At 34.1% G+C, this 25,589-nt stretch overlaps 1 protein-coding gene across 1 annotated transcript; it reads right to left on the bottom strand.

Moving 5' to 3' along the window:
- Positions 1 to 187: 187 nt before the first annotated feature.
- On the bottom strand, positions 188 to 25,589 carry LOC114334455 (polygalacturonase). The gene is made up of 4 exons (XM_050645147.1): positions 25,244 to 25,589; positions 21,337 to 21,551; positions 12,022 to 12,346; positions 188 to 526 (listed from the first exon to the last, which is right to left on the bottom strand). The coding sequence occupies exons 1-4, from the start codon at positions 25,560 to 25,562 to the stop codon at positions 282 to 284; spliced, it is 1,104 nt and encodes a 367-aa protein (XP_050501104.1). The 5' UTR covers positions 25,563 to 25,589; the 3' UTR covers positions 188 to 281.

The following is a 25,589-nucleotide window of genomic DNA, read 5'->3' as shown; positions in this document are numbered from 1 at the left end:
TATAAGTACTATCATCTATAGACCAGCTGTTGATGTTCATTTACATTGCTATTTTTGTAGAACAGAAAAAAAGAAAACACAAGAATAGAAAAGCAGGAGGCAAAATATAACAAAATAAAATTATTGGATTTAGACATAAAACTAAAAGAAAAACAATGGGATAAACTGCAGTAAATAAAAAAATCAATGCATTCATTTTCGCTTTATTCAGTTTTAGTTGTTTATTAAGATTATAATAATATATTATATCTATCGTCTTCCTAGCTTCAAGATACAACTATCTAACAGTTAAATCCGGATGGCTTATAATTACACGAGCTTTTGACGCCACCTCCTGTAACTTGAACATCGTTGAATATCCAATTTGAACACTTGGCTCCACATTTAATGTAGTAAGGTCTAGCTGAGTTTCCTGAGACAGTTCCAGTAACGTGTGACAATTTTAGTCCTGTGACAGCTATATTGTTGTTGGGATGGCCGTCATTACCGTAGTCCATTTGAACGTAGACTCCTTGTTGCCTAACACCTGCAAGACAATATTCGTATGTAACACACCAAATAAATTCATAAATGTTGATCACAAAAATATTTTACTGTATAAACGAGGATTTTGTAACAAGCCGGGTACACACATGCCTGTAAATTAGGAGAGTAGCTGGAATGAAAGTTGCTGGCATAAGCCAGTAAATTGCATTCACAAGAAACATTTGCTAAAAGAAAAAACTGGAACGAACATGTAAACCGAATGGAACCAGATAGATTAGCGAACATCTGTAAAAACAACAAGCCGTATAGCAGAAGACCCGTTGGAAGGCCGCCGAAATGTGGAAAGACAATGTACAGTAAACAACAACTGAAACAGAACAAGAGGTTGACAAACAGGAGTAATCCTAGTTGCGCGAAGAAGAAGAAGAAGAAGAAGAAGAAGAAGAAACATTTGCGAGTAGTTGGCATAACAGTGGATTGCATGCCTATAGTAGCAAGGCAAAAGAGCAGGGCAGACTTTTACACGTGCCAGTGCCAGTAAAAAATTGAGTGGTTTTCATGTGAAAAATACTAAAGTATGATAGGTTTTTCATCGCATCATCAAGTATTTTTTAAATAGTTTAAAAAGTTTAAAAATAAAACAATAATTTTTATTAACAAAACAACTACATACTTTAGTCTACCCTCTACACTCTACACCATAACTCTCTGCTAGATACTGGCATTCCCGTAGGCATCTAAACATCCCGTATATGTATTTGGAACCTAGGAGTTTTCTATTGGTTCGTTGCATCACGCGGTCATATTTTAACCAATAGGCGGCGAGGTCCCTAACGCATATACGGAATGTTATTCGGTTACAAATTCATATACGGAAAGTTAAATATTCGTACACCGAAAAAGATAAGTTTTTATTAGAGTCTGTTAAAGGGAGATTAATTTTAAAATACTTGTTACTGTATTGTTAAATAAAAATAAAACAATTATAGTATTTGCAATGTTATTTGGTGCGAAATTCATATACGGTATGTTAAATATTCGTAGAACAAAAAGACGATTTTTATTAAAGCCAATAAAAATGAGACTGGTTTTTAATAGTATATTATGCAACGAGCATTTAATGATGGTCATTATGAAGCGAGTATAAGGGATGCGAAACGAGCCGCCTAGCGGCGAGTTTTGTATAGAGTACGAGCTTCATAATGATAATTAAATGCAAGTTATTTACACGATTTTTTCTATGATCATTCACAAAAAAATATATTCAAAATTATTTTTATTCAAAATTTGTAACGCAACCAAATTAAGTAGTTTGTCTGTCTGACAGTTTGTTTACATATTGAGAACTGTTAAAGAGTATGTATTTGATTCGCCATTGGTTACTGCACGTGTGCCACCTTTATCGTGAATGTCATATCGCGATTCTATTGGTTAAAAATCTGTATCCTGATGAAAATATGTATCACAATGAAGTTCATTATGATACAGATACAGGTAGTGACATCATAATTGATATATTATAGTATGAGAATAGAAAAATTATTGTTAATGTATTATTAAAGATCCACAAGGAAAAATGTTTTCCTGTCTGTATACCATATAATACAAAAAAACGAATAAAGTCCTTGAAACAAAAAATAACCTGATAAAATGATGCAAAGGTTTTAAAATTTTGACTACGTTTAAAAAAAGTCGTAGGTTATACCTACTCACGTGTCCTTACCATGCTAACCACCAAAATATAATATTACAAATTTTATTTACATACATTACATAATTACAAATATTTTGGTGGTTAGCATGTAAGATCACGTGAGTATAACGTAAAACTTTTTTTAACCGTAGTCAAAATTTTAAAGCCTTGGCACCATTTTATAAGGTTATATTCATTTTAGGAAAGCACTGATGATGATTGGTCAACCAATCTAAAACTAGTTCTGTGATGTAGCCCTTTTTAGGGATTTTAAATATAGACCTTTTATAAAGGACTTTATTCGTTTCTTTGTATTATATGGTATACAGCCAACTACAGGAAAACCTTTTTCCTTATGGATCTTTAATAATACATTAACAATAATTTTTCTATTCTCATACTATAATATATCAATTATGATGTCACTACCTGGAACTTCATTATGATACAGATTTTTAACCAGTAGAATCGCGATATGACATTCGCTATAAAGGTGGCACACGCGCAGTAACCAATATGTAAGCAAACTGTCAGACTGACAAACTACTTAATTTGTTTGCGTTACAAAATTAATAAAGCAGAATATATTTTTTTTTGTCAACGGTCATAGAAAAAATCGTGTATAAAACTTGCACTTAATTATCATTATGAAGCTCGTACTCTATACGAAACTCGCCGCTAGGCGGCTCGTTTCGTATCCCTTACACTCGCTTCATAATGACCACCATTAAATATACTATTAAAAATGTATAATAAAATGTATAATAAAATGTATATAAAATGTATAATATACTATTAAAAACCAGTCTCATTTTAACTGGCTTTAATAAAAATCGTCTTTTTTTTCTACAAATATTTAACATGCCGTATATGAATTTCGCACCAAATAACATTCCAAATACTATAATTGTTTTATTTTTATTTAATAATACAGTAACAAGTATTTTAAAATTAATCTCCTTTTAACAGACTCTAATAAAAATTGATCTTTTTCGGTGTACGAATAATTAACATTCCGTATATGAATTTGGAACCGAATAACATTCTGTATATGCGTTTGGGACCTCGCCGCCTATTGGTTAAAATATGACCGCGTGCTGCAACGAACCAATAGAAAACTCCTAGGTTCCAAATAGATATACGGAATGTTTAGATGCTTCTCGTAGCGCGCGCTCACACATGCCTGTGCCACTGCCCACGCATGCGCATTGCATCTCACAGCACGCTATTCTTCTCCCTTCTTCTCCTTCAGTCTGTTTGCATCCATTCATGAACAAAGGCATCCGCGTGAGTTCTCAATTCTTCTCTGTTTTGTGCTATTTGGGGCCAGTTTCTCCCCATTTTTGCTTTGATTTCGTCTAGCCATCGTTTCTGTTGTCTTCCTTTACTACGACTGTGCTCGCGTGGTCTCCAATATACAATGTTTCCACCTTTAGATGTTCTGTCGTACTACGTGTCCTACCCAGTTCCATTTCATTTGCGCAATTCTTCCAATTACATCTTCCAGTTTCGACCTGCTTCGCACGTCCTCATTTCGTATATGTACTATAGCTATACTACCGTTGATTGAATATCCGTATATTCAATCAACGACACTACTGAGCTATATACTACTAATATAGCACGTTCGATCACCCCCTGTGTCGTTCTCAATCTATTGGCTGATACCTCTGTAGGTCTGTCTCATCGTCTCCATTCCAGAAGTCATAACTGGTAGAATACAAATGTTGAATACCCTTTTCTTTAGATTTATTGGAATATTTTTGTTTTTCAACACATCACTGAGTCTTTCTACCGCTGCCCAATTCATCCTGATTATTCTAGTTATTTCTGCCTTTTGATTCTGTTTGCCTAGATTGATCGTGTGACCTGATTATACAGTGCGGTGGAATAAGTGTTGCCCCCCTGTTAACTTGTTTCTTTTAAGAATATAAGCAAAACGCTCGGACAGGTCGATTTTTAAACTAACCATAGTATATTATAGCATCAACGTTTCGAACTTTACGCGATCCCTCTTCAGGTGACAGGTATAACTTTGATTTTTTAAAATGGTAAGACACATCATGTGACACCTCATTTAACAGCTTTTGAAATACTGATTTCAAAAATGTATAATACTTTAATCCTTTTTGAGATCGTACGCGCAAAATTTCGGTCGAACTCCATTTTAAATGCATTTATTTTTTTCGAATTTTGAGGAAGCTCATAATTATTTTTGAAAAATTTAAACGCAGTATGAAAGATTAGATTATTACCGAGGGCTGACAGTCCCTTAGAATAAACAAAAAGTTTCTTTTGAATGATATATTTGAAATTAAAAATCACACTAAATTTTCTCTTTTTTTCACCACTGTGACTTATTAAAATAAACATTACAGGAGTTCTCAGGGACTTTGGACCATCGAGAATACTGTAATATTTCATTCTGAGTTTAAATTTTTCAAAAATATTCATTAGGATTTAAGGATTCGAAAAAAATGACTGCATTTAGAAAGAATTCGACCGAAATTTTGCGCCTACGCTCTCAAACAGGATTAAAGTATTATACATTTTTGAAATCAGTAGTTTAAGAGCTTTTAAATGAGATGTCACATGATGTACTTTCCCATTTAAAAAATAAAAGTTATGGCTGTCACCTGAAGAGGGATCACGTAAAGTTCGAAACGTTGATGCTATAATATACTATGGTTAGTTTAAAAATCGACCTGTCCAAGCGTTTTGCTTATATTCTTAAAATAAACAAGTTAACAGGGGGGGGGGCAACACTTATTCCACCGCATTGTATATGTTACAGTTCAAGTTGATTATCCAGTTGGAGTTGACTATTCCTAGTTCGAGTCAACTCAAACTGCTGGTTTCAGTAAAAGTTGATTATAAATATAAAATAAAGATTTTTTTTTCAACATTTACTGGTAAAAGTAGACTCCAAGTAGTTAAAGTATACTCTTCCGAATGCCATTTAGTAAAAGTTGATTCACACAAACGACCGATTCTAGAAATTAAATGTTACTGGATATGAGGCTAGGAAATGAAGCATTTTGGAATTTTTCGTCCAGCATGGATTTACTTGAAATTTTCACAGAAGGTAGGGAATAGCCTAAGGATCAGTTTCTATATCATGCCGCTGTACGCTAAAATCTTAGGGGTGGTTGCCACCCCACCTCATTGGCGGAAATTTTTCATTACATTTTGACCATGGAAATCGATAAAAAATGTAATTCTAAGAAAAAAATATTCTTTACGTTTTCTTCGTGTAACTAATATTTTTCAAGTTATTCGCGGTTGAACGTAACAGTTTTTCGACGGGGAGATCCACTATTTAGAGGGTTTTTTGAGAATAACTCAAAAAATATACATTTAATCAAAAAACTGTAGCTTTAATAACTGTATCTTTTAGAAAAATAAACAAAATCCTTTTTTATAATCTTTCTGCAACCAACACAAACTGAGATATGGCATGTTAAATATTAGTTTTTTTCGCCAAATGCATAATTTGAAATATTCAATGCGAAATAATGGAAAAACTTTGCATTTTTCCCATTTTGCAAACGGAATTAGACTTTAATACCCATATTAAGGTTTACAATATTTTTATATAATTTTTGAACATAAGGGTTACTTTTACCCCTAAAAATAATAAACGCCCTTGAGCATTATATAGAATATAAAGTACAGGGTGAGATGATCCTAATCCCAAAATTTTATGCAAATCGATGCAAGCCGAAATAATTTTTTTTAGGATAAATAAACTTTTTATATACATATAGCTCCAACAAGGATGGTTTTAAGAATTGAAATATGATATCCTAAAGCATAAATAATCATTATTTAACTAATAAAACCAAATTTTGACCATATTAAAATTTAAAGTGTTATTTTATAATTTTTTTACAATTAGTGGTAATTATCACCCTTAAAAAACCAAAAGCGTACAACGGCTCAATATAGAAAATGAACTAGAGGGTAAAATGAGCCTAATACCAAATTTTTTGTAAAAATCGATGCTGGAGGAAAAAATTGCAAGGTTTTGCCATTTTTTCAGCTTCATTTCCTGGCCAATATGTTTAAATCATGATAAGTAGTTGAAACGGTCAAAACAAAGAGATACACAGTCATCGAAACAGCACGTGAGATTATACTCGTATAATCAACATTTACTGAATCGAGTCAGGAATAGTCAACTCAAACTAGTAAAATTTGAATTGAATTTTTCAAATCAACTTTTACTGCTCGTTTTAGTTGGAGTTGACTCGAACTAGGAATAGTCAACTCTAACTGAGAATCAACTTGAACTGTAACATATACAGTGCTAGTCAAAAGTCCGTACCCCCCCTCGTATCTTTTGAACGGTTATACCTATAATAGTGAAATTTGGAGATAGGAAATAAACGGACGTAAGCTTCTTAACTAGTCATGACAGGTGACGTAATAGTGACAGATGACTTTACAGCGCCACTGTGACAGATAATTTTAAATGGGACCTTATGGCAAGTGACACCTCGTTTGAAAGGTATTGAAAATACCTATTCAGTCATACTAATATTGTTTAAGTTTAAGCTAATTTTGACGAATTAATGAAATAAATATAAAATTGTAGTTTCATTTAATTAATTCAAAATTCAAAATTCCGCCTATGATTACTTGTCAAAAAGGTTGACGTTGACGTAAAAACTACTAGAGAATCGAAAAACGTCAACTTTTTTGACAAAAAAACCATAGGCGTACATTTGAATTTTTATTAATTAAATGCGAAGCTACAATATTATATTTATTTAATTTATTCACCAAAATCAAAATCAACTAAAACACAAAAAAATTAGTATGGCTGAGTAGGTATTTTGAATACCTTTCAAACGAGGTATCACTTGCCATAAGGTCCCATTTAAAATTATCGGTCACAGTGGCTCTGTAACGTCATCTGTCACTATTACGTCACCTGTCATAACTAGTTAAGAAGCTTACGTCAGTTAATTTCCTCCATCCAAATTTCACTATTATAGGTAAAACCGTTCAAAAGATAAGAGGGGGTACGGACTTTTGACTAGCACTGTATACTCTTCGACACTTTCGATCTCATTTCCATCATCGATTGTGATATATTGCTTTGTTATGAGTTTATTTTATTTCAGTTCATTTTTAAACCTACTTTTTCGGATTCTTGTTTAAGCTCCTTTGGCAGTTTAGTCATGCAGTACGCATTTAAATGATTAGAATAGGACTCAAAGGGTATTAGCATCGATGGAAAGATACTAAATGATCTCCGATATTCCGATGACATTGTTCTTATAACAAACTATTTATGCGAAGCAATGAGAAGCCAGAGTTATGCTATAACAACTACAACAAGTAAGACAGAGAGTCGGGTTAAAAATAAACTATGTAAAATCAAAAATGATGACCAATCTCGTCCCCAATCAGCTAACAGCAATAGAAAAATCGCCAATAGTACTTGTGGAAAGATGTGTGTAGGTATTTGGGTTATGAAATAAGACGGCGGGCGTAATTTCGGCCGGTAATCCCTTGGCCTACCTGCATAAATCAAGGGGTACCATTTATGACAGGGGTAATTTCGGCCGAGGGGTTGATGTTTACGATGAGATTAAAATATTTTACACTCCTGGGGTACTCTACACTCTAATACCCGAAAGTTAGGTTTTGACGAAGCGTTAGGTCTTCCTCCTTTGAAAATTGTACTGTGTAATATATAATATAATATATTAATTTTTTAAAATTAGCAAAATTTCGGTTCAAAACGAATAAGAAGTAATTAAGAAGCAACTTAAAACCTCCGGCCGAATTTACCTACCGGCTTTTAGTACCTGCCCTTTTTCCGGCCGAAATTACATCCGCCAAATAAGATTAAGGCGGGATAACCAAACACGTGAACTACTCAGAATTTAGGAAAATTAGAGAGGTGTTTAAAACAAATGTCCCAATCCATATAAAAAGAAAATCTTTTAACCAGTGAGTTCTACCAGTCCGCACATAAGGAGCGGAAACCTTAACATTAATTTAAAATGGAGGACACAACGTAAAATGGAGAGATCAATGCTTCTAACAAGCTTAAGATTATATACTAAGAAACGAGGACGTTCGTACACGAACTGGGGTGGAAGATATTATCGGCTGTATTATAAGGCTAAAATGGAGATGGTCGTGGTCAGTGCCGGATTAACCATTAGGCGGACTAGGCAGCCGCCTAGGGCCCGGGCACTTGATGGGGCGCGCATTCCACACAAATGCATTAATTAATATTGAATTATTTAAGCAGTAAATAAAAAAAAATAAAATGGTAAAAAATCAAATAAGGCTAACTGAGACAAAAAAGAGAATGGTTAATTTATTATTTCCATTCAAACTTAGTTTTTTGCTTTGTCTTCTGTCAAATATCAGGAAAATACAACCGACTTCAAGACAAATTTAGCAGTTATCTTCAAAGGCATTTTTATATTCCATGTTCTAATCATTCCCTCAATTTGGTAATCAATTTTGCAAGCAAATTTTTCTTAGAAGCTGGTAATTATTTTGGTATGGTACGTTTTTTTTTTCAATTTCTAGACACCGATTGGTCTTACAGTCCATTCACTCACGGTAAAATATTGGAAAACCTCCGGATTTTAAAGAACCTTTGGATTTGAAACAAGAGCTTGGATTGACATGAAATTTGGTATAAGCATAGCTAACATGTCAAAGAAAAAAGTGATATTGTGCCAATGTGTGTTTTTGCTTTACGGTTGAGTCCACCCCTTCTCGAAGGTGAAAAAATATACCTTCAAAATACGTCCGGAAGTGGATAAACTGACTAATTCTAAGCAACTTTTGTTCAATAGAGTTTTTCCATCAAGTCAATACATTTCGAGTTATTTGCAAGTGAATATCTTCATTTTTCAACAAAAAATAACACGTTTTTAGACGGTTTTTCTCAAATAACTCAAAAAGTAAGTATTTTATCGACTATTTCACTAGACTGTTTTTAACTGATAAAACGGCATAGCAACGCTTCGTTTCCTACTGACAAAACTCCTTAACGACGTGAAATCTCAGCGACAAAATTATGACAGATCCGTCACGAAAGTGTCTGGTAATAACAAATAAATAAAGATTATATTTCGTTGATATGGTGCATTAATTGTCTCGTGAAATAGTCTTGTCGAATATCATTCGAGAGAAAATTATTTCCGGCAAAATTTTCTCCCTGGTTTCATTCAAGTTCGTTGCCTTTTGGTAATTTTCGCTTATGAAATTTTGACAAAATCACTCGACTGACGTCTCGTGATTTAAGTCAAAATTTAATTCGCGAAAATTGCCAGGCAACAAACTTTCATATCAGTCGAAAATATTGCCGGCAAAATTTTCTCTCTTGTGATATTATATACGAAAAAATATTCTTAGCAAAAATATAGCTTTTAAAAAATTGAAAAAATGGTATATGTGTGCAGTGTGTAGACCCAGTAAAAGCAGAGTTGTAGCTAATGAAAAGTAGGTTCTTATTCGTCAAATTTCAAATCGAATATTTCAACGTGAAATAATAAAAAAATGATGCACTTTTCATGGAAGACTCTTCATACCTTGTTTAAATGTTTAAAAAAGCATTATTCTTGTTTTTTAAAAAAATTTCTAACATAAACAGTAAGCAAGATACGCTCAGAATAAAGTTGATTCCATTTTTTGGGTAAAAATAAACTGGTGAACATAACCCCCTAATTAGCATCTCAAATGAAATTAATCCTTACTGCTTCACAAGCTACTTTACTTATGTATTGTTTATATGCTCGGTAAGTTTTATCGGTATAAAGTGCCTATTTATAAAAGGGCTGTAGATGAAAGGGCTTGAACAAGTCACTAATCACGAGTGTATGCAATTTTTTTATTTGGCTTAATGCCTCGACAACTAATGGCCATTAGCATGGTACAGTGGATTTTTCCAATCAGGTACCTAGTGTAAAGGGTAGTGTGTGTGTGTTGAGTAAATGTCTTGTTATTTAGCAAAGTCGTCATTCTTTTTGCAAAGAGACGCTAATTGTATCCAAACGTCTCCGGTCCCTCCGGTGAGTACCGATCCCACAAGGATAGAAACTATTTTCATTTATAATTTTTAATAAATGAAAAATTCTCTACCCAGGGTATGCAAATTTTGAAGTCATATCTTAACCAATTTTTAGTAGCATTCATATGTATAGCATTCATATAACAGCAGTCATATCTTAACCAAAAAGCAAAAATCTAAAATATTCAGAAAAGCAAAACCTAAATCTTTTTACTCTTTAAGATTTTTGGTACCACTAATATTTTTTAAGTTATTTTGAAAAAAAAAGGCATTTTTTTCAAAATTTCAAAAAAAGTTGTTTTACTTTAAATCCCAATATTTTGAAATATAAGCACTGTGAACCGGTGAAATTTACAGATCATATAAATAATATACTTATAAATTTTTTCAAGATTTCCATGTTTTCAAGATTTTTTTGCCAAAAAAAGGAATCAACGTTATTTGAAGCTTTACTTGCTTAATTTTGATACTTGAAACTTGTTTAACCTTCCGATGACCAACCTTTTTTTGTTACACGGATGACCAAGGGGGGGGGGGGAAATGATCCTATGTCAAAAATGTCAAAAATGACAATTAACAAAAAAATGAAGTTTTTTTTTAATTTGTTTTTTTTTTTGGCATGGACTTTATGTCTTTCAGCCAGTCACAACATGAGTATTAGTGTCATGTGTAGTGTGTATGTTGAGTAAGTGTCTTGTTACTTTGCAAAGTCGACGTCATTAGCTTAAAACTACTTGGAATCACACATAATAGACGGTATTTTATTAAACATCAACTTCAAAATATATTTTTTATTCGTAAAATATAGGGAATTTTTTTTATTTCAAAATACGAGGATATCTAGAACGATATTAAAGTCAAATAAAAAAATAATGAGTTAAAAATTGAAAATACTTTTGAATTTATTAAAGAAAAACATGCTCTGAGGTCACAATCTCCCCCCGCTTGGTCATCCGAAGGTTAAAAAACAAAAATAAAACTTTTTTAACACTTTAAAAAAGTTCTGATGATTTTTCATCGAAAAGTGTTTCATTTTTTGGTTATTTACGTTGAAATATTTGATTTGGAATGTGTCGAATAAGAATTTATCTACTTTTTATTAGCTCCAGTTCTGCTTATACTAGGTCTACATACTTCATACATACTACATAGGTACACCATTTTTTTAAATTTTGTATACCTACGCTATATTTTTTCTAAGAATATTTTTTCGATAAAATACTTAATTTTGGAGTTATTTGCGAGAAACCGTCTAAAAACGTGATTTTTTGTTGAAAAATGAACATATTCACTCGCAAATAACTAAAAAGTATTGATTTAGTGAAAAACTCGATAGAACAAAAGTTATTTAGAATTAATTAGTTTATCCATTTCCGCACTTATTTTGAATGTATGTCTTTTCACCCCCGAAGGGGTGGCACTCATACCCAGGGCAAAATCACATATCGACACAATATCCCTTTTTTTCTTTGGCATATTAGCTATGGACTGTTAATGAGAAGTTGTTGCGAAATGTAAAAAAGAGAAAAATGATCTTTTTTACATTGTCGTAGTTTATTTTTGGAGTAACTACTTCCCAAAACAACATAAATATCTGTAAATTTGTTTTAAGTAAATGGTTGCTATAAAGGGGCCTACTTCTTATGGCCGTCTAGGGCCCACGATGCCTTAAACCGTCACTGGTCGTGGCACGTTTCCAGCACCAATACACACACATAACTTTTAAATCTCAGGATATATCTCATCTTCACGAAGCATATCAAAGAAACCAACCGTTTTAAATGTTTGTGATTACCTTTAAGAATAATACTCTGGAAATGAATATCCGTTATTTCTCCTGGTCCACCATCAGCCATGGCTATAACCTGAACACCTGTAAGTCCTCCTTCTAAAACGCAATTGTGGAATGTTATATTTTTCGTAGTATTCTCTTCGTATGAAGTTTTGCTGAAGCCTGCTGTAGCGCAAATACCATTTGAGCCAACGCAGTGGATGCCAGTAAATACCATATCAGATCCTTGATTGACATACAAACATTGGTCTTGGTTATGGATATAAGCGTTATTGATGTAAACGTGTTGAGACCACGAGATGCCTATTCCGTCAGTGTTTCTTCCTAACTAAAGCAAAAAAAAATAATATTTGAAATGTTTGGACAATCATAATAAGAAAACCTCTTTAATTACTATTGACATAAATTTGACCTTTTTGGCGGTTTGAAAACCAGCAAGTTTATTTTGATTCCATATCCAGGACGTCACTCCACTATGGAAGCCATTACCGTTGTTCATTCTTGACACGTGTCCAGCTCAATTTCACTTTGTGTATGCTATCCTCTCTAGAGCATCTTTGATTAATATACAATGCCCTGGAATAAGTGTTGCCTCCCATATTGACTTATTTATTTTTAGCACATAAGCAAAACGCCCAGACAGGTCGATTTTTAAAATAATCATAGTATATTATAGCATCAATGTTTCCAACTTTACATTGTCAAAGTACTGTCAAAGTATAAAGACGTATTTAAAAAGTTCTTTCCAAAACTTTAAACATTTCGAAGTTCTAAACCTTTTTGAAGGATCAGACAGGCTGCCGACGAGTTTGTACAACATCGAATATCTCAAAAATAGGTATACATTTCGTGGGGCAGAAAAGTAAGTTAAAAAAAAACAATTATAAAGAGGACCGATGGAGGTAAGTCCAAATATTTACTCAAATCTTCCGCTGTTTGATAATTTTGATATTGATATTGATCAAAATAATGAAAATTTAACGTGCAATGCCTTAAACGGCGTTTCTAAAACACCTAAGGCCATAGCGGAAAAGAAAAAACAGAACAACATGGAACCAGAACACGAATCAGAAATAGTAGAGAAAAATAAAACTAAAAACAAAAATAAGAAGGCAGCAAAACGTCAAAGGCCGAATGAGTGCCAGGAAGATGAAGATTCAGTGGCTGAAATGAAAAAGCAACTAAAAGAAAAGGACGAAGAAATTAAAAAACTCAGAAACCAAATCCACCAATTGAATGAAAAAATCAATGGACTACAAAATACAATAATAAACTCTCAAGAAAAAGTAATCGAAACTATAGATAAAAGATTCGACGAACTTAAAAACGAAAACCAGAAAACCGATATACAAATAAATGAAAAAAAATCGATGACAGCAATCCCAAAGAAAAAAATTGAAGATACTAATAATAACATCGCAAATACAAAAAATTTACCCATAACACCCACAACAAAAACAAATGAAGATTTCCCTTCCCTGCCAAAAAAGGTCGGAAAAGACAACAGCGTGCCATCAACATCTAAGGTACAAGAACTATTTCCTTCCCTACCGAATAAGGGCAGGGAAGAAACAATGGAAACAAGCGAAATTGATAATATCCTTATCACCGAACAAAACAATCAAGAAAGCACTATAAACAGGTCCAAACCAAAACCACCCGTCATAAAACTACAAACAGTAAACGAAACAGGAACAATATTGAAAATTGCTGAAACTCAAAAGATATACACAGACAATAAAATCTCCAAAAACGGAAGAGAAACACTCATTCAAACAAAATGCCCTGAAGATTATAGAAAATTTACCCATATCTTGGAAGATTATAACAAAGAAATCAAAATTCAGTGGATCGCCTTCCCATTAGACGAAGATATCAAGCCCAAAATGGTTATTAGAGGACTTCCCTCAAATACAAAACCTATAGATATACAAACGGAACTATTAAATAAACATGAAATAAATACAATTAACGTAACAAACATGAAATCTAGGAAGGCAGACAAAAAATCTCTGCCAATGTTTATAATTACAGTGGAAAAAGAAGACGTACCCAAAGCCAAGAAAATTACCAACCTTATGTACATGAGAGTAGTAATAGAAGATCTAAGAAAGAGCAACGGACCAACTCAATGTTTTAATTGCCAGGGCTTCCACCACGCCCAAAATGCATGCTTCAAAGACGCTAGGTGCGTAAAGTGCGGAGAAAATCACAAGAGTAAATTCTGCCAAATTCCAGCAGAACAAAAAGCAAAATGTGCTAATTGCCAAGGGCAACACCCGGCAAGTTATAGAGGATGCCCAAAGATACCTGCCTGGGGAAGACCCAGACAAATAACAATAGAAAACAGAACACAACAACCTAAAAGAAACAATGGGCAATCGTACGCCCAAATCACCAAACCAACCCAAAACCCAACAACAGATTCGACCATATTAATTTCAAAAGAACAACAAAAAGGACTGGCCACGATGATAGAAGAGCTAGTCATAAAAACGGTAAGTGAAGCGATTAAAAATGTAAAAATAGCACTGAACTAAGGCACGAAACTAGGGGATACCTGAAGATAGGCTCCTGGAATTCAGGCGGCATAAGAACTAATACAAACGTGCTGGACGAATTAATAAATAGATATGAAATGGATGTCGTTGCATTGCAAGAAACTAAACTAACTCATACCATCAATATCAAGTTTCCAGGATACGACATCTACAGGAACGACCACAGAGCAAATTCAGGAGGAACTGCTATCCTAGTGAGAAAAGGAATAAATCATACATTACAACATACGCCACCACTAAACACTATGGAAGCAACAACAATAAAAGTCCAGATGAGACAAGGTGAAATAAGGATCACTTCAGCATATGTAAGGCCAACAGATCCTTTAGACGACGACGACCTGAATACGTTCCTGAACGCCGAAGAACCGTCCATAATAATAGGAGACCTAAACGCCCGATCCCCTAACTGGAACGATAGAGCTACAAACAGAAACGGTAGAATACTGAATAATTATCTAGTGAACAACGAAGACACCATGGTGATTGGGCCCATCGAACCAACATACTTTCCTGGAAATGCTCTACCAACCCATTTAGATATAGTAGTGGCCAAAAGCCTAGGACTACAAACAGACATCCGAACCTTAAACGAAGGATCAGCAGACCACAACCCCATACTCATAGAAATAGGTACATGGGAAGAAGATAACAGAACAACAAAGAAAAGAAAGAAAACCAAGTGGTCTAACTTCAAACGCCTAGTGAGCATAGGAATTGGAAACATTCCTACAATTGACAATCCACAAGAAATAGAGGAAAAAGTCCTAGAGCTCGAAAACATCATAAAAGAAGCACTAAGAAATAGCACTACTGAAGAAGAATATGAAATTCATATGGGAAGATTTAGAGACATAAATCAGGAAATAAAAGAAATGATAAGGGAAAAGAACAAAGCCAAAAAGAGAGCCAGAAGAACAAGAAACCAGGAAGATAAAAATAGGGCAAATCGACTGAATCGACAAGTCAAACAGGCACTAATAGACCATAGAAGCCAAAAGTGGGAAAACTACATAAAAGAAATGGAGGAAAGGAGCCAAAATATGCAAGAAATATGGAGGCTCCAAAGAACTTTAAAAAACGATAGAAAACCCATTCCCCCACTACATGGAGAAAATGGGATCGTCTACACAGAAGAAGATAAAGCCGAGGTGATGAGAAGGACACTTGAAAGAGAGTGTACACTGAATTATCACCAAAACGAAGATATAGACTTTATCGAAGAAGTCGAAGAAACAGAACTAGAAACGCCCGAAGAACAAGAAGAAATAATAAATCCCACATCACCAAGAGAAATAAGTGAACTGATTCGAAAAAGTTCACCAAAGAAAGCACCTGGTCCAGACGAAATCACTAACAGAGCTCTGAAGTATCTTCCCTCGAAAGCAGTTGTGTATTTGACAAATATAACAAACGCAATACTAAGATACAGGCTCTTCCCAAATCGATGGAAGGAAGCCCATGTAATTATGATACCCAAGCCAGGAAAGAACCACATATTTCCTCAAAATTACAGGCCGATTAGCTTACTTCCAGCAGTCAGTAAGATAGTGGAGCGGGTCATCCAAACCAGGCTCCAATCAGAGACAGACAGGCTAGGCATAATCCCAGAATCACAGTTTGGATTCAGAGCTCAACATTCCAGCGAACTTCAAATATTAAGACTTACCGAATATATAGTAGCTGGATTCAATGACCAACAATATACGGGAGCAGCCTTTCTGGATGTAAGCAAAGCCTTTGATAGAGTGTGGCATGAAGGACTGACATACAAAATGAGAGATTATGGATACAGCGGGGCCATGACGAAACTCATCTCCTCGTACCTAAACGACCGGAAGTTCAGGGTCCGGATAGGACCAGTTCTATCAGAACACGGAATGCCGGAAGCTGGAGTACCACAGGGGGCAGTTTTATCACCCCTTCTGTATACCATATATACAGCAGATGTTCCAAGAACACCCGGAACATTGATCAGCCTTTATGCAGACGACACTGCAATTGCTGCAAAACACATGAACCTAGATATAGCTGTAAGAAATCTACAGACGGCATTGGATACAATAGAAGAATGGAGTATCCAATGGAAAATAGCAATAAATCCAGATAAGACCCAAGCGGTTATCTTCAAAAAGAGAAGAGATAACCCAGAAGAACAGCTAACATTGCAAGACAGACCCATCGAATGGCAAAACGAAGTTAAATATTTAGGAGTCACAATGGACCAAGGTCTTACATTCACATCACATGTCAACGCAACAGTCCAGAAAACAGCAGCGGCCAGATCGGCAATAAGAGGACTCACAGGAAGAAGAAGCAAATTAGCTATGAAAACAAAATTAAGACTGATAAATAGCATTATACTGCCAATAATTACATACGCATCTCTTGCATGGGGTCACATAAGTCAAAGTAACAAAAAGAAGATACAAGCGGCACACAACAACTGCCTCAGAGAAGCTGCAAACGTGCCCAGATACGTCGCCGAACGGTTCTTATTTAGAGACCTAAAACAAATAAGAGTACTGGATATTATGGAGGAAAAAGCCAGAACAAAATTTGCTGAGCTAGAAGACCACCCAAACCGGATCTTGCAAGAGATATTAAGGTATGATGTGTACCATAGATGGAAACATAGGAGACCCAAACAACAAATATTAGTAAATATATAATAAAGGCTAGATAATCGTAGCTCTATCAAAAGAAGACAACTTGCTCACCTTTGGCATCTCATTATATTTATTAATGTTGATTTTTATAATTTTCAGACATCCCTCAAAAAAAAATATACAAAAACTTCAAAACGGCTTCAGCCACTAAACAAATCAATAAAATATTAACAATAGGCGAAAGCCACAAAAAAAATATTAGTAACAAAACCCAAAAAAGGGCATGAGGGGCCCACATCCTCGAGCGCCGAGTCGCCGAACTGGACATAGCCCAGAGCGGGGACTCGGCGCCCGAGCAAGCAAAACAGATCGAAGATAAGTCACTAGAGATAGCGGGAATAGAGCGCCTCACGCTGGCCTGCATTGATCGGGGTAGGATTTCATATAGGAGTCCGTGTACCCAAGACTCCCATATGATAAGCACTTTGCTGATTGAGAGCCCCTATAGCGCATCAGAGCGCTATCGGGGGGTAAGTGGATGGTCTGGAGCATTGAAGCGGGGTGGAGTGATTCCTGCTTACGGGAGTTAATCCTCCTCGCCCCAATGAATTGTATCACCCGAATGTCATTCTCTAGGGGTGAGCAAGTCTCTCAGGCTGGGTTAAATCACTATGCTTGCTTGCTTGCTTCCAACTTTACGCTCTTTGGGTGACAGTCATAACTTTGATTTTTTTGAATGGGAAAATACATCATGTGACACCTAATTTAAAAGCTTTTGAAATACTGATTATAAAAATGTATAATACTTGCGCAAAATTTCGGTCCAATGCTTTTTAAATGCATTCTTTTTTTAATCCTGAGAAAACTAATAAGAATTTGTGAAAAATTTAAACGCAGTATGAAAGATTACATTATTACCGAGGGCCGAAAGTCCCTAAAAACTTCTATATTGTTTATTTTAATAAGTTACAGAGGTGAAAACGAAAAGAAAATTTAGTACGATTTTTAATTTCAAATATATCATTCAAAAGAAACTTTTTGTTTATTCTAAGAGACTTTCAGCCCTCGGTAATAGGATAATCTTTTATTCTGCGCCTAAATTTTTCAAAAATCTTATTAGTTTTCTCAGGATTCGAAAAAAATTAATTCATTTAAAAAGCATTTGACCGAAATTTTGCTTAAGTATTATACATTTTTGTAATCAGTATTTCTTCTTCTTCTTTCTCATAATCCTTACTGCCCTTCAGGGCGTCGGATGTCGGGTTCAGCCTTTTATCCATTTCTTCCAAGCGCTTCTATTGGTGGCCAGGTTCTTCATATCCCTTATACTCATGTGTCTCATTTCACCTATATCCTGGATCTGGTCCATCCATGTCTTCCGCGGCCTTCCCTTTTTTCTTTTGTTTCCCATTTTGGCTCCATGTACCTTCTTTGTAAGTTTCTTTTGCTCCATTCGTTGTATGTATCCAAACCAGCTCAATTGTTTGTTTCCGGTCTTCCTCATTATCGGTTCTTGTTCCAGCTCTCTTCTTATATCTTCATTTCTGAATCTATCAAACTTCGTAACTCCAGCTATTCTTCTCATGCATTTCATCTCGGTCGCGTTTATCATTGATTTATGTTTCTTTTGCACAATCCATGTTTCCGCCCCATATGTCATTATCGGATTTACTATGCTGTTATATACTCTAAGTTTAGTTTTGTTGTCTATTTCTGACTTTTCAAAAATTGTATTATTTAATGAGTAATACACGTGAGTCGCGTTCTTCAGTTTATTACTTATTTTCATGTCTGTTTTCCCATCATTATATTTCCCAAATACTCAAAAGTAGATACGTGTTCTATTACCTGTTCCCCTACTGTTTTACTAGTATTCCTTTATTTTTTCTCGTCTTCATTTATTATCATAATTTTTGTTTTGGTGAGATTCATTTACATTTATAAATTCTGTATCTCTTTTTGCCAAATATTTATTAGTTTCTGCAATTTCCCTACTGTGTCTGTGATTAAAACTATATCATCAGCGTATAGAAGGAAGTTGATATTTTATCGCATTTAAGTTTTTATATCCTACTATACAGGGTGTCCCAGACTAATTTAGCCAGGCTATATCTCTTAAACGAATAGAGATTTTCGAATGGGACAAAAAGTGATATATTCTACTTGTAGTACACTTTAATATGGCGGACAAAAAATCATCCCCTAAATATTTATCCTTTAGTTACAACCCCTAACTTTAATTTTTTTAATAGCACCTTGTATATTTTTTATAGTTTTGGATGTGGTCTTTTATCGTCTATTCAACACATTTTTTGAAAATAAAATCGGTTCGTAAATAACCAAGAAACTAACAGTTTATTTTTGTTAATTGTGTGTCCCAGACTAATTTATCCAGGCTATATTTCTTAAACGAATAGAGATTTTCGAATGGGACAAAAACTGATCTATTCCATTTGTAATACACTTTAATATCGCGTAGAAAAAATTCATCCCCTAAATATTCATCCCTAACTTACAGGGTGCAATTTAAAAAAATAAAGTTAGGGGTTGTAACTAAGGGATGAATATTTAGGGGATAATTTTTCCTACGCCATATTAAAGTGCATTATAAATGTAAAAGATCAGTTTTTGTCCCATTCGAAAATCTCTATTCGTTTAAGAAATATAGCCTAGATAAATTAGTCTGGGACACATAATTAACAAAACTAAACTGATATTTTCTTGGTTATTTACAAACCGATTTTATTTTCAAAAAATGTGTTGAATAGACGATAGAAGACCACATCCTAAACTATAAAAAAATATACAGGGTGCTATTAAAAAATAAAGTTAGGGGTTGTAATTAAGGGATGAATATATAGGGGATGATTTTTTTACGCCATATTAAAGTGTATTACAAGTAGAATAGACCACTTTTTGTCCCATTCGAAAATCTCTATTCGTTTAAGAGATATAGCGTGGGTAAATTAGTCTGGGACACCCTGTATATTGAAAGGAAGGTTTCTTGTTTGATCTTTGGTATTTTTTATTGGGGTATCATGACTATGAGCGAGGAATTGGTCATTCTCCTTGTTTAATTCCCTTATCCCATTTAAACGTCCCTGATCTTTCTCCATTTATTTGTATTTGGCCTTCTACCTCCATATATATAGATTTTATGACTTTTATCATCGTTTTTAGTATATTATAACTTTCCAATATTTTCCACATTATTTCTCTTAGCATTTCAAAAGCTTTTAAATGAGGTGTCACATGATGTACTTTTCCATTTAAAAAAATCAAAGTTATGACTGTCACCTGAAGAGGGATCGCGTGAAGTTCGAAACATTCATGCTACAATATACTATGATTATTTTAAAAATCGACCTCTCCGAGCGGTTGGCTTATGTGCTAAAAATAAATGAGTTAATATTGTGGAGTAATGCTTATTCCAGCGCACTGTATAATAATGAGTGTAATATGTATATTACTGTATGCCGCAAATTTACTATAAGCGTCCCGATTTTTCGAATGATGCCAAATAGAATTTCAGGCCCGTGCAAAAACACCATACCGAGCGATAAGAAGTATTCACTTCAAAATAATTTTTTCCAGGGGTATAGCAAAAAAGTTATTCAAATTATTTATAAGTAAAAAATTGCAATGTTTTTACAATCAAGTTTTGCAATGTTGGAATTTTCTTACTTTTTCTATAAATTACTTTGATAGAATAACTCTATTTCTTGCTTATGTTCTCCATAGAATTATTGTAAGTTCATTTTTTGCCTTATGTTTTTGCAAAAAAAAATATTTGCTTATAGCTTAATTCCTCGAAAACTCGCGGCCATGGGCAAAGTACGGTTGATTTCGAAATCAGTTTACAGTGTAATGTGTAGTGTGTGTTGAGTAAATGTCTTGTTACTTAGTAAAGTCGACTTCATTGTCTTTACAATGAGACGCAAATTGTATCCGAACGTGTGAGGTCTTTCCGGTGACTACCTGGATAAAAAATTGGATAACTTTTATACTAATTGATAAACCGCTCTGAAATTTTTACCGTATTCTTAACACTGTAAGACCTAAGTTTTCGTGCAATATCGTAGCTGAAGGTTTATTTTACCAGAGATATTTACATATTATGTGTTTTGCTATTTTAAAACTATACTTACTTTATCTCCTTCAGCACAATCAGCATTCCAACCATCTATGGTCAAATCCTTAGCCTTTGTGATGCCAGTACAAAACATTGGACAATTTTTTAAGTTGATGTTGCTAAAATGGGCATTATTGACGTTTAAGATTTGTAGCAGTTTTGGTTTGGTAACACCGCCACTACCTCCATGACCGTCCCAGTATTTCTCACCATGACCATGGAAAAGTGAACCTAAGGAATACCAATACAAAAGAAAGAACATTTTTAACTACACCTTAACTAATAGACCACGATTTCTGAGAACAAGATAACTAAGATCGCTCTTAGCTATGAAGGAGACAAGAAATCGTTCAAAATAAAATATAAAACTGTATTAAGCATCTCAATATCTAATGTAATCGACGTAAAATGCCTCAATTATCAGATGTATGTAGGTAGTGGCCAGAGCCTCGTATTATATAAAATAAGAAGCATACTTCACATCTATGAGAGTGGCACCAACAATACGGAATCCACGGAATACTTAAACAGAAAAATAATATCAGAGAAGATTGCTGAGAATGGATTATTAGAAAACGATAACATCGAGGAAAGTTGGAAAAAACTAAAAAGTATCAAAATTGACGCAGCAACAGAATCACTTGGAGAGACGAGAGTAACGAATACTAATATATCAAAAAAGAAAACTCCATGGTTTAGAAACGAAGTGAAGATAAAATGTGAAGAGAAGAAAAAAGCCTTTTTACAATACAGAAGAAAACAAACACAACAGGCATACAACCACTATAAACGAATCAGAAACGAAACGAACAATATTTCATGGACTGCTGATACATTGAGTTCAATACATCGTACTATTAGGATGTATTAGATCAGGGATGGCCAACCCGCGGCACGCGTGCCACTCTGTGGCACGATTGAGTCCTATCAGTGGCACGCGTAGCGTTTTGGATTAAAAAACTTTCAAAAAAATTAAAACTTGAAAAACAAAAAATAATAAGAAGAAACTTGGTAGGTTTACGGAAGTTACGATAGATGCGGCATCATTGCATCCTCTGGCGAGCGATATTGCTGCGATTGGTGCACGTGATCCTAGCTGTCGTAATGTGCAATAGGACTGCGTTACCCTTGCTTAGTTTATTTTAAACTGCCCCGTTGTATGTGCACATTTTGTCATCGCGCATTGTTTCTTTAAAATTTTAAAAGTATTTGTTCGATATGTCCACAAGTAAGCCTTGGACTTCAAAACGAAAATACGAAGATGATATTGCAATTCGCGATTTTCAACCTGCTTGGGAAGAACAATTTTTATTTACTAATCGTAATACTTCAAAGCCTGTTTGTTTGATATGTGGATTGTCTGTAGCAGTTCCGAAAAAATTTAACCTGGAACGACATTATAAACAACTGCATAAGGACTTCAGCAACAAATATCCTATTGGTTCACATTTGCGAGCCGACTTTATTGAAAAAAAAAAAAAAGAAAACCCTAGCCAGCCAACAGTCACTGTTTCAGAAGAGAAGTGATGAAATGGAAACTATGGTTAAAACATCATATGAACTTTCTCTGCTGTTAGCCCGGAAGAAAAAAGCCTACTCTGATGGAGAGGAGATAATTAAAAATAGTCTGGCAATATTTGCTAAAAATGTGGGAGATGTAAAGATCAAAGATATGGTCGATAATATTGCATTATCCCGAAATACAGTCATGCGCCGTATAGATGATATGGGCCAGGATGTTGTTTCCCAAATTATAAGTGGATTACAATCCTGCAAATTCTTTTCTTTAGCGTTGGATGAAAGTTGTGACAACACAGAAAATGCGCAGTTAAGCATTTTTGTCCGTTATACCAATGATAATTTTGAAAATGCCGAAGAGCTTCTGGATTTGCGCCAACTAGTCACAACAACAGGAGAGGACATTTTTCAACAGCTTAAAAACGTAATCGAAGTCAACAAAGTTGAATGGTCAAAATTAGATAGTGTTTGTACAGATGGAGCTCCTTGCATGGTTGGTAGACTAAAGGGGTTTGTTACATTACTGGAAAACTATTTGGGAAGAAAAGTTTTTAAGTACCATTGTATTATTCACCAGGAAGCTCTTTGTGCCAAGGACCTAAACATGTCATCTGTTGTTGACCCTGTAACACGCTGCATTAACAAAATACGAGCTCGGGCATTGAATCGACGACAATTTCGAGAACTGTTCGCGGAAGAAACGGAGCAAGATGGAGAGTTACTTCTCCATTGCAGTGTGCGCTGGCTCTCCAAAGGAAATGCACTCGAAAGGTTTTGGAACTTGAAGGAGTGCGTCTTAAAATATTTGCAAGAAAACAATGAACTACCCAGTGAGTGCTCGTTACTTAATGATAAAGATTGGCTTTGGGATTTAGCTTTTCTCACTGATATTATGAGACATTTAAATCAATTAAATTTAAGATTACAGGGAAAAATTGTATTTTTCGTACTCTAGTTGGTCATATATCTTCTTTTGTGAATAAACTTATGCTTTTTTGTAACGATTTTGGAGAACAGAGATTGACACATTTCACATTAATGCAGGAATTAGCCAACAAGGTCAGTAGAACTCCAAATTATGACAGATTTAAAAACCTTATATCTATTTTGCTAGGTTCATTCAATACCCGGTTTGAAGATTTTCAAAAAGACAAAATGAATGTTGACCTTTTCATAAATCCTTTTTCTATTTCTCTGCAAGATATCAATTGTTACTCAGCTGAAATACAGATCGAAATTATTGATTTACAGAACCACACTATACTAAAAACCAAATATAGGGAAATTATTTCAACTGTTACTGATCCCAATTATATTGAATTTTGGAAATTTGTACCAGCAAACAATTTTCCTAATTTACACGAGTTAGCTCTGAGATATTGTTGTAAATTTGTTCAACGTACGTTTGTGAGCAAATGTTCTCTATTATGAACATAATAAAATCAAAATATCGGTCACGATTAACTGACATGCATTTAAAAAATCTAATTCTGTTGGCTAGTTCCGAAATTAATCCCAATATAGATGAATTAATTAAAAAAATACAAGTTCAAATACCACATTAAATAAGTAACTGTTTAATAATTTGAATTTTAGATAATAAGAAAATATTTAAGTTTTTTTGTTTAACGTTTTTATTTTATTTTTATTAACAATAAAGTAAGTTTGTTGTTATGTTTTACTTATTACGTTATTTTTTAAACCTCCACTATCTTGACTAAACGGAAAAATGTGGAATTTATATAAGAAATACATATTGTACCGTATATTATTAATATATAGTATCCATATTAGTATGTCGAAAAATTTTAGTGGCACGCCAAATTTTTTTTGTTCTCATATTGGCACTCGACTTAAAAAGGTTGGCCACCCCTGTATTAGATCAATGAAAATTAGTGATTGAAAAATGAAGAAGGAGTCTATAAGGAGAAATTCTACTGAATTCGTAAAGCAATTTATTAGCTTATAAATAAATTTAAAAGTTTAAAAATCACTTAATAAACAGTCGATGTTTTAACCTGCCTTTGAACATACAGCAATGCTGTGGCCTTTGCATGAGCTGATCCAAGACTTAGTTAATAAAAGACAGAAATATACGCCAGCCTAGGAATGCGTCAAAAAGATTCATAGGAAGTAGACGCTTTAAATTATTTAGTAAACTTGTTAAACAACAGAGTGATGCAATGTATGAGATTTAAATTAGAATTGGGTAAGAAAATAATGTATTCATAACATTCGAAATGTTTCCTGTAGATTAGATGAAGCTCCGAAGCTTCGCATCTCACTTAACAGAGGTAAGTACCACAAATCCAAGGTAGAGATTCATAATATTATTAAAAAAATATTCCCGTAAGTGATATTACCTACTAGAAATAACAATTTTATACAAGAAAAATAGATCTTACCTTTTTCTCCGATTACTTTAATATTATTTCCAGAGATAGTAACTAACCAAATATTGTTGTAGCCTACATCAAAACTAATGGTACCTCTGACAGTCAAAGTGGAACCATCTCTTAAATATAAATTTAAGGATTTTCCACTAGGTACTTCTACATTACTTAAAATAATATTAGTACAGGATTTTAGTACACCATCTACTTGTGAGTACTGTGTAATAGTACAAGAATCACCCACTGCTTCTGTATTGTTAGTTGCCTGTAATACTGAGGTACCGGATATTAGAGCCAGTAATGACAAAAACAGAAGTACTGAAAACCCCATTTTAAGCTATTAACGTAATTTTCTAAA

The sequence above is a fragment of the Diabrotica virgifera genome, chromosome 3 (assembly GCF_917563875.1).
Source record: "Diabrotica virgifera virgifera chromosome 3, PGI_DIABVI_V3a".
Lineage (NCBI taxonomy): Eukaryota > Metazoa > Arthropoda > Insecta > Coleoptera > Chrysomelidae > Diabrotica > Diabrotica virgifera.
Note: the sequence above shows the minus strand (reverse complement) of the source record. Positions and strands in the feature narration are given on the sequence as shown.

Coding starts and splice junctions, on each gene's coding strand:
- LOC114334455 (XM_050645147.1), bottom strand. CDS start 25,562: ATGGGGTTTTCAGTACTTCTGTTTTTGTCATTACTGGCTCTAATATCC. Junction 21,552..25,243: donor TAAAGTAATCGGAGAAAAAG/GTAAGATCTATT, acceptor GGTATTCCTTAG/GTTCACTTTTCCATGGTCAT. Junction 12,347..21,336: donor ATTGTGCTGAAGGAGATAAA/GTAAGTATAGTT, acceptor TTTTTGCTTTAG/TTAGGAAGAAACACTGACGG.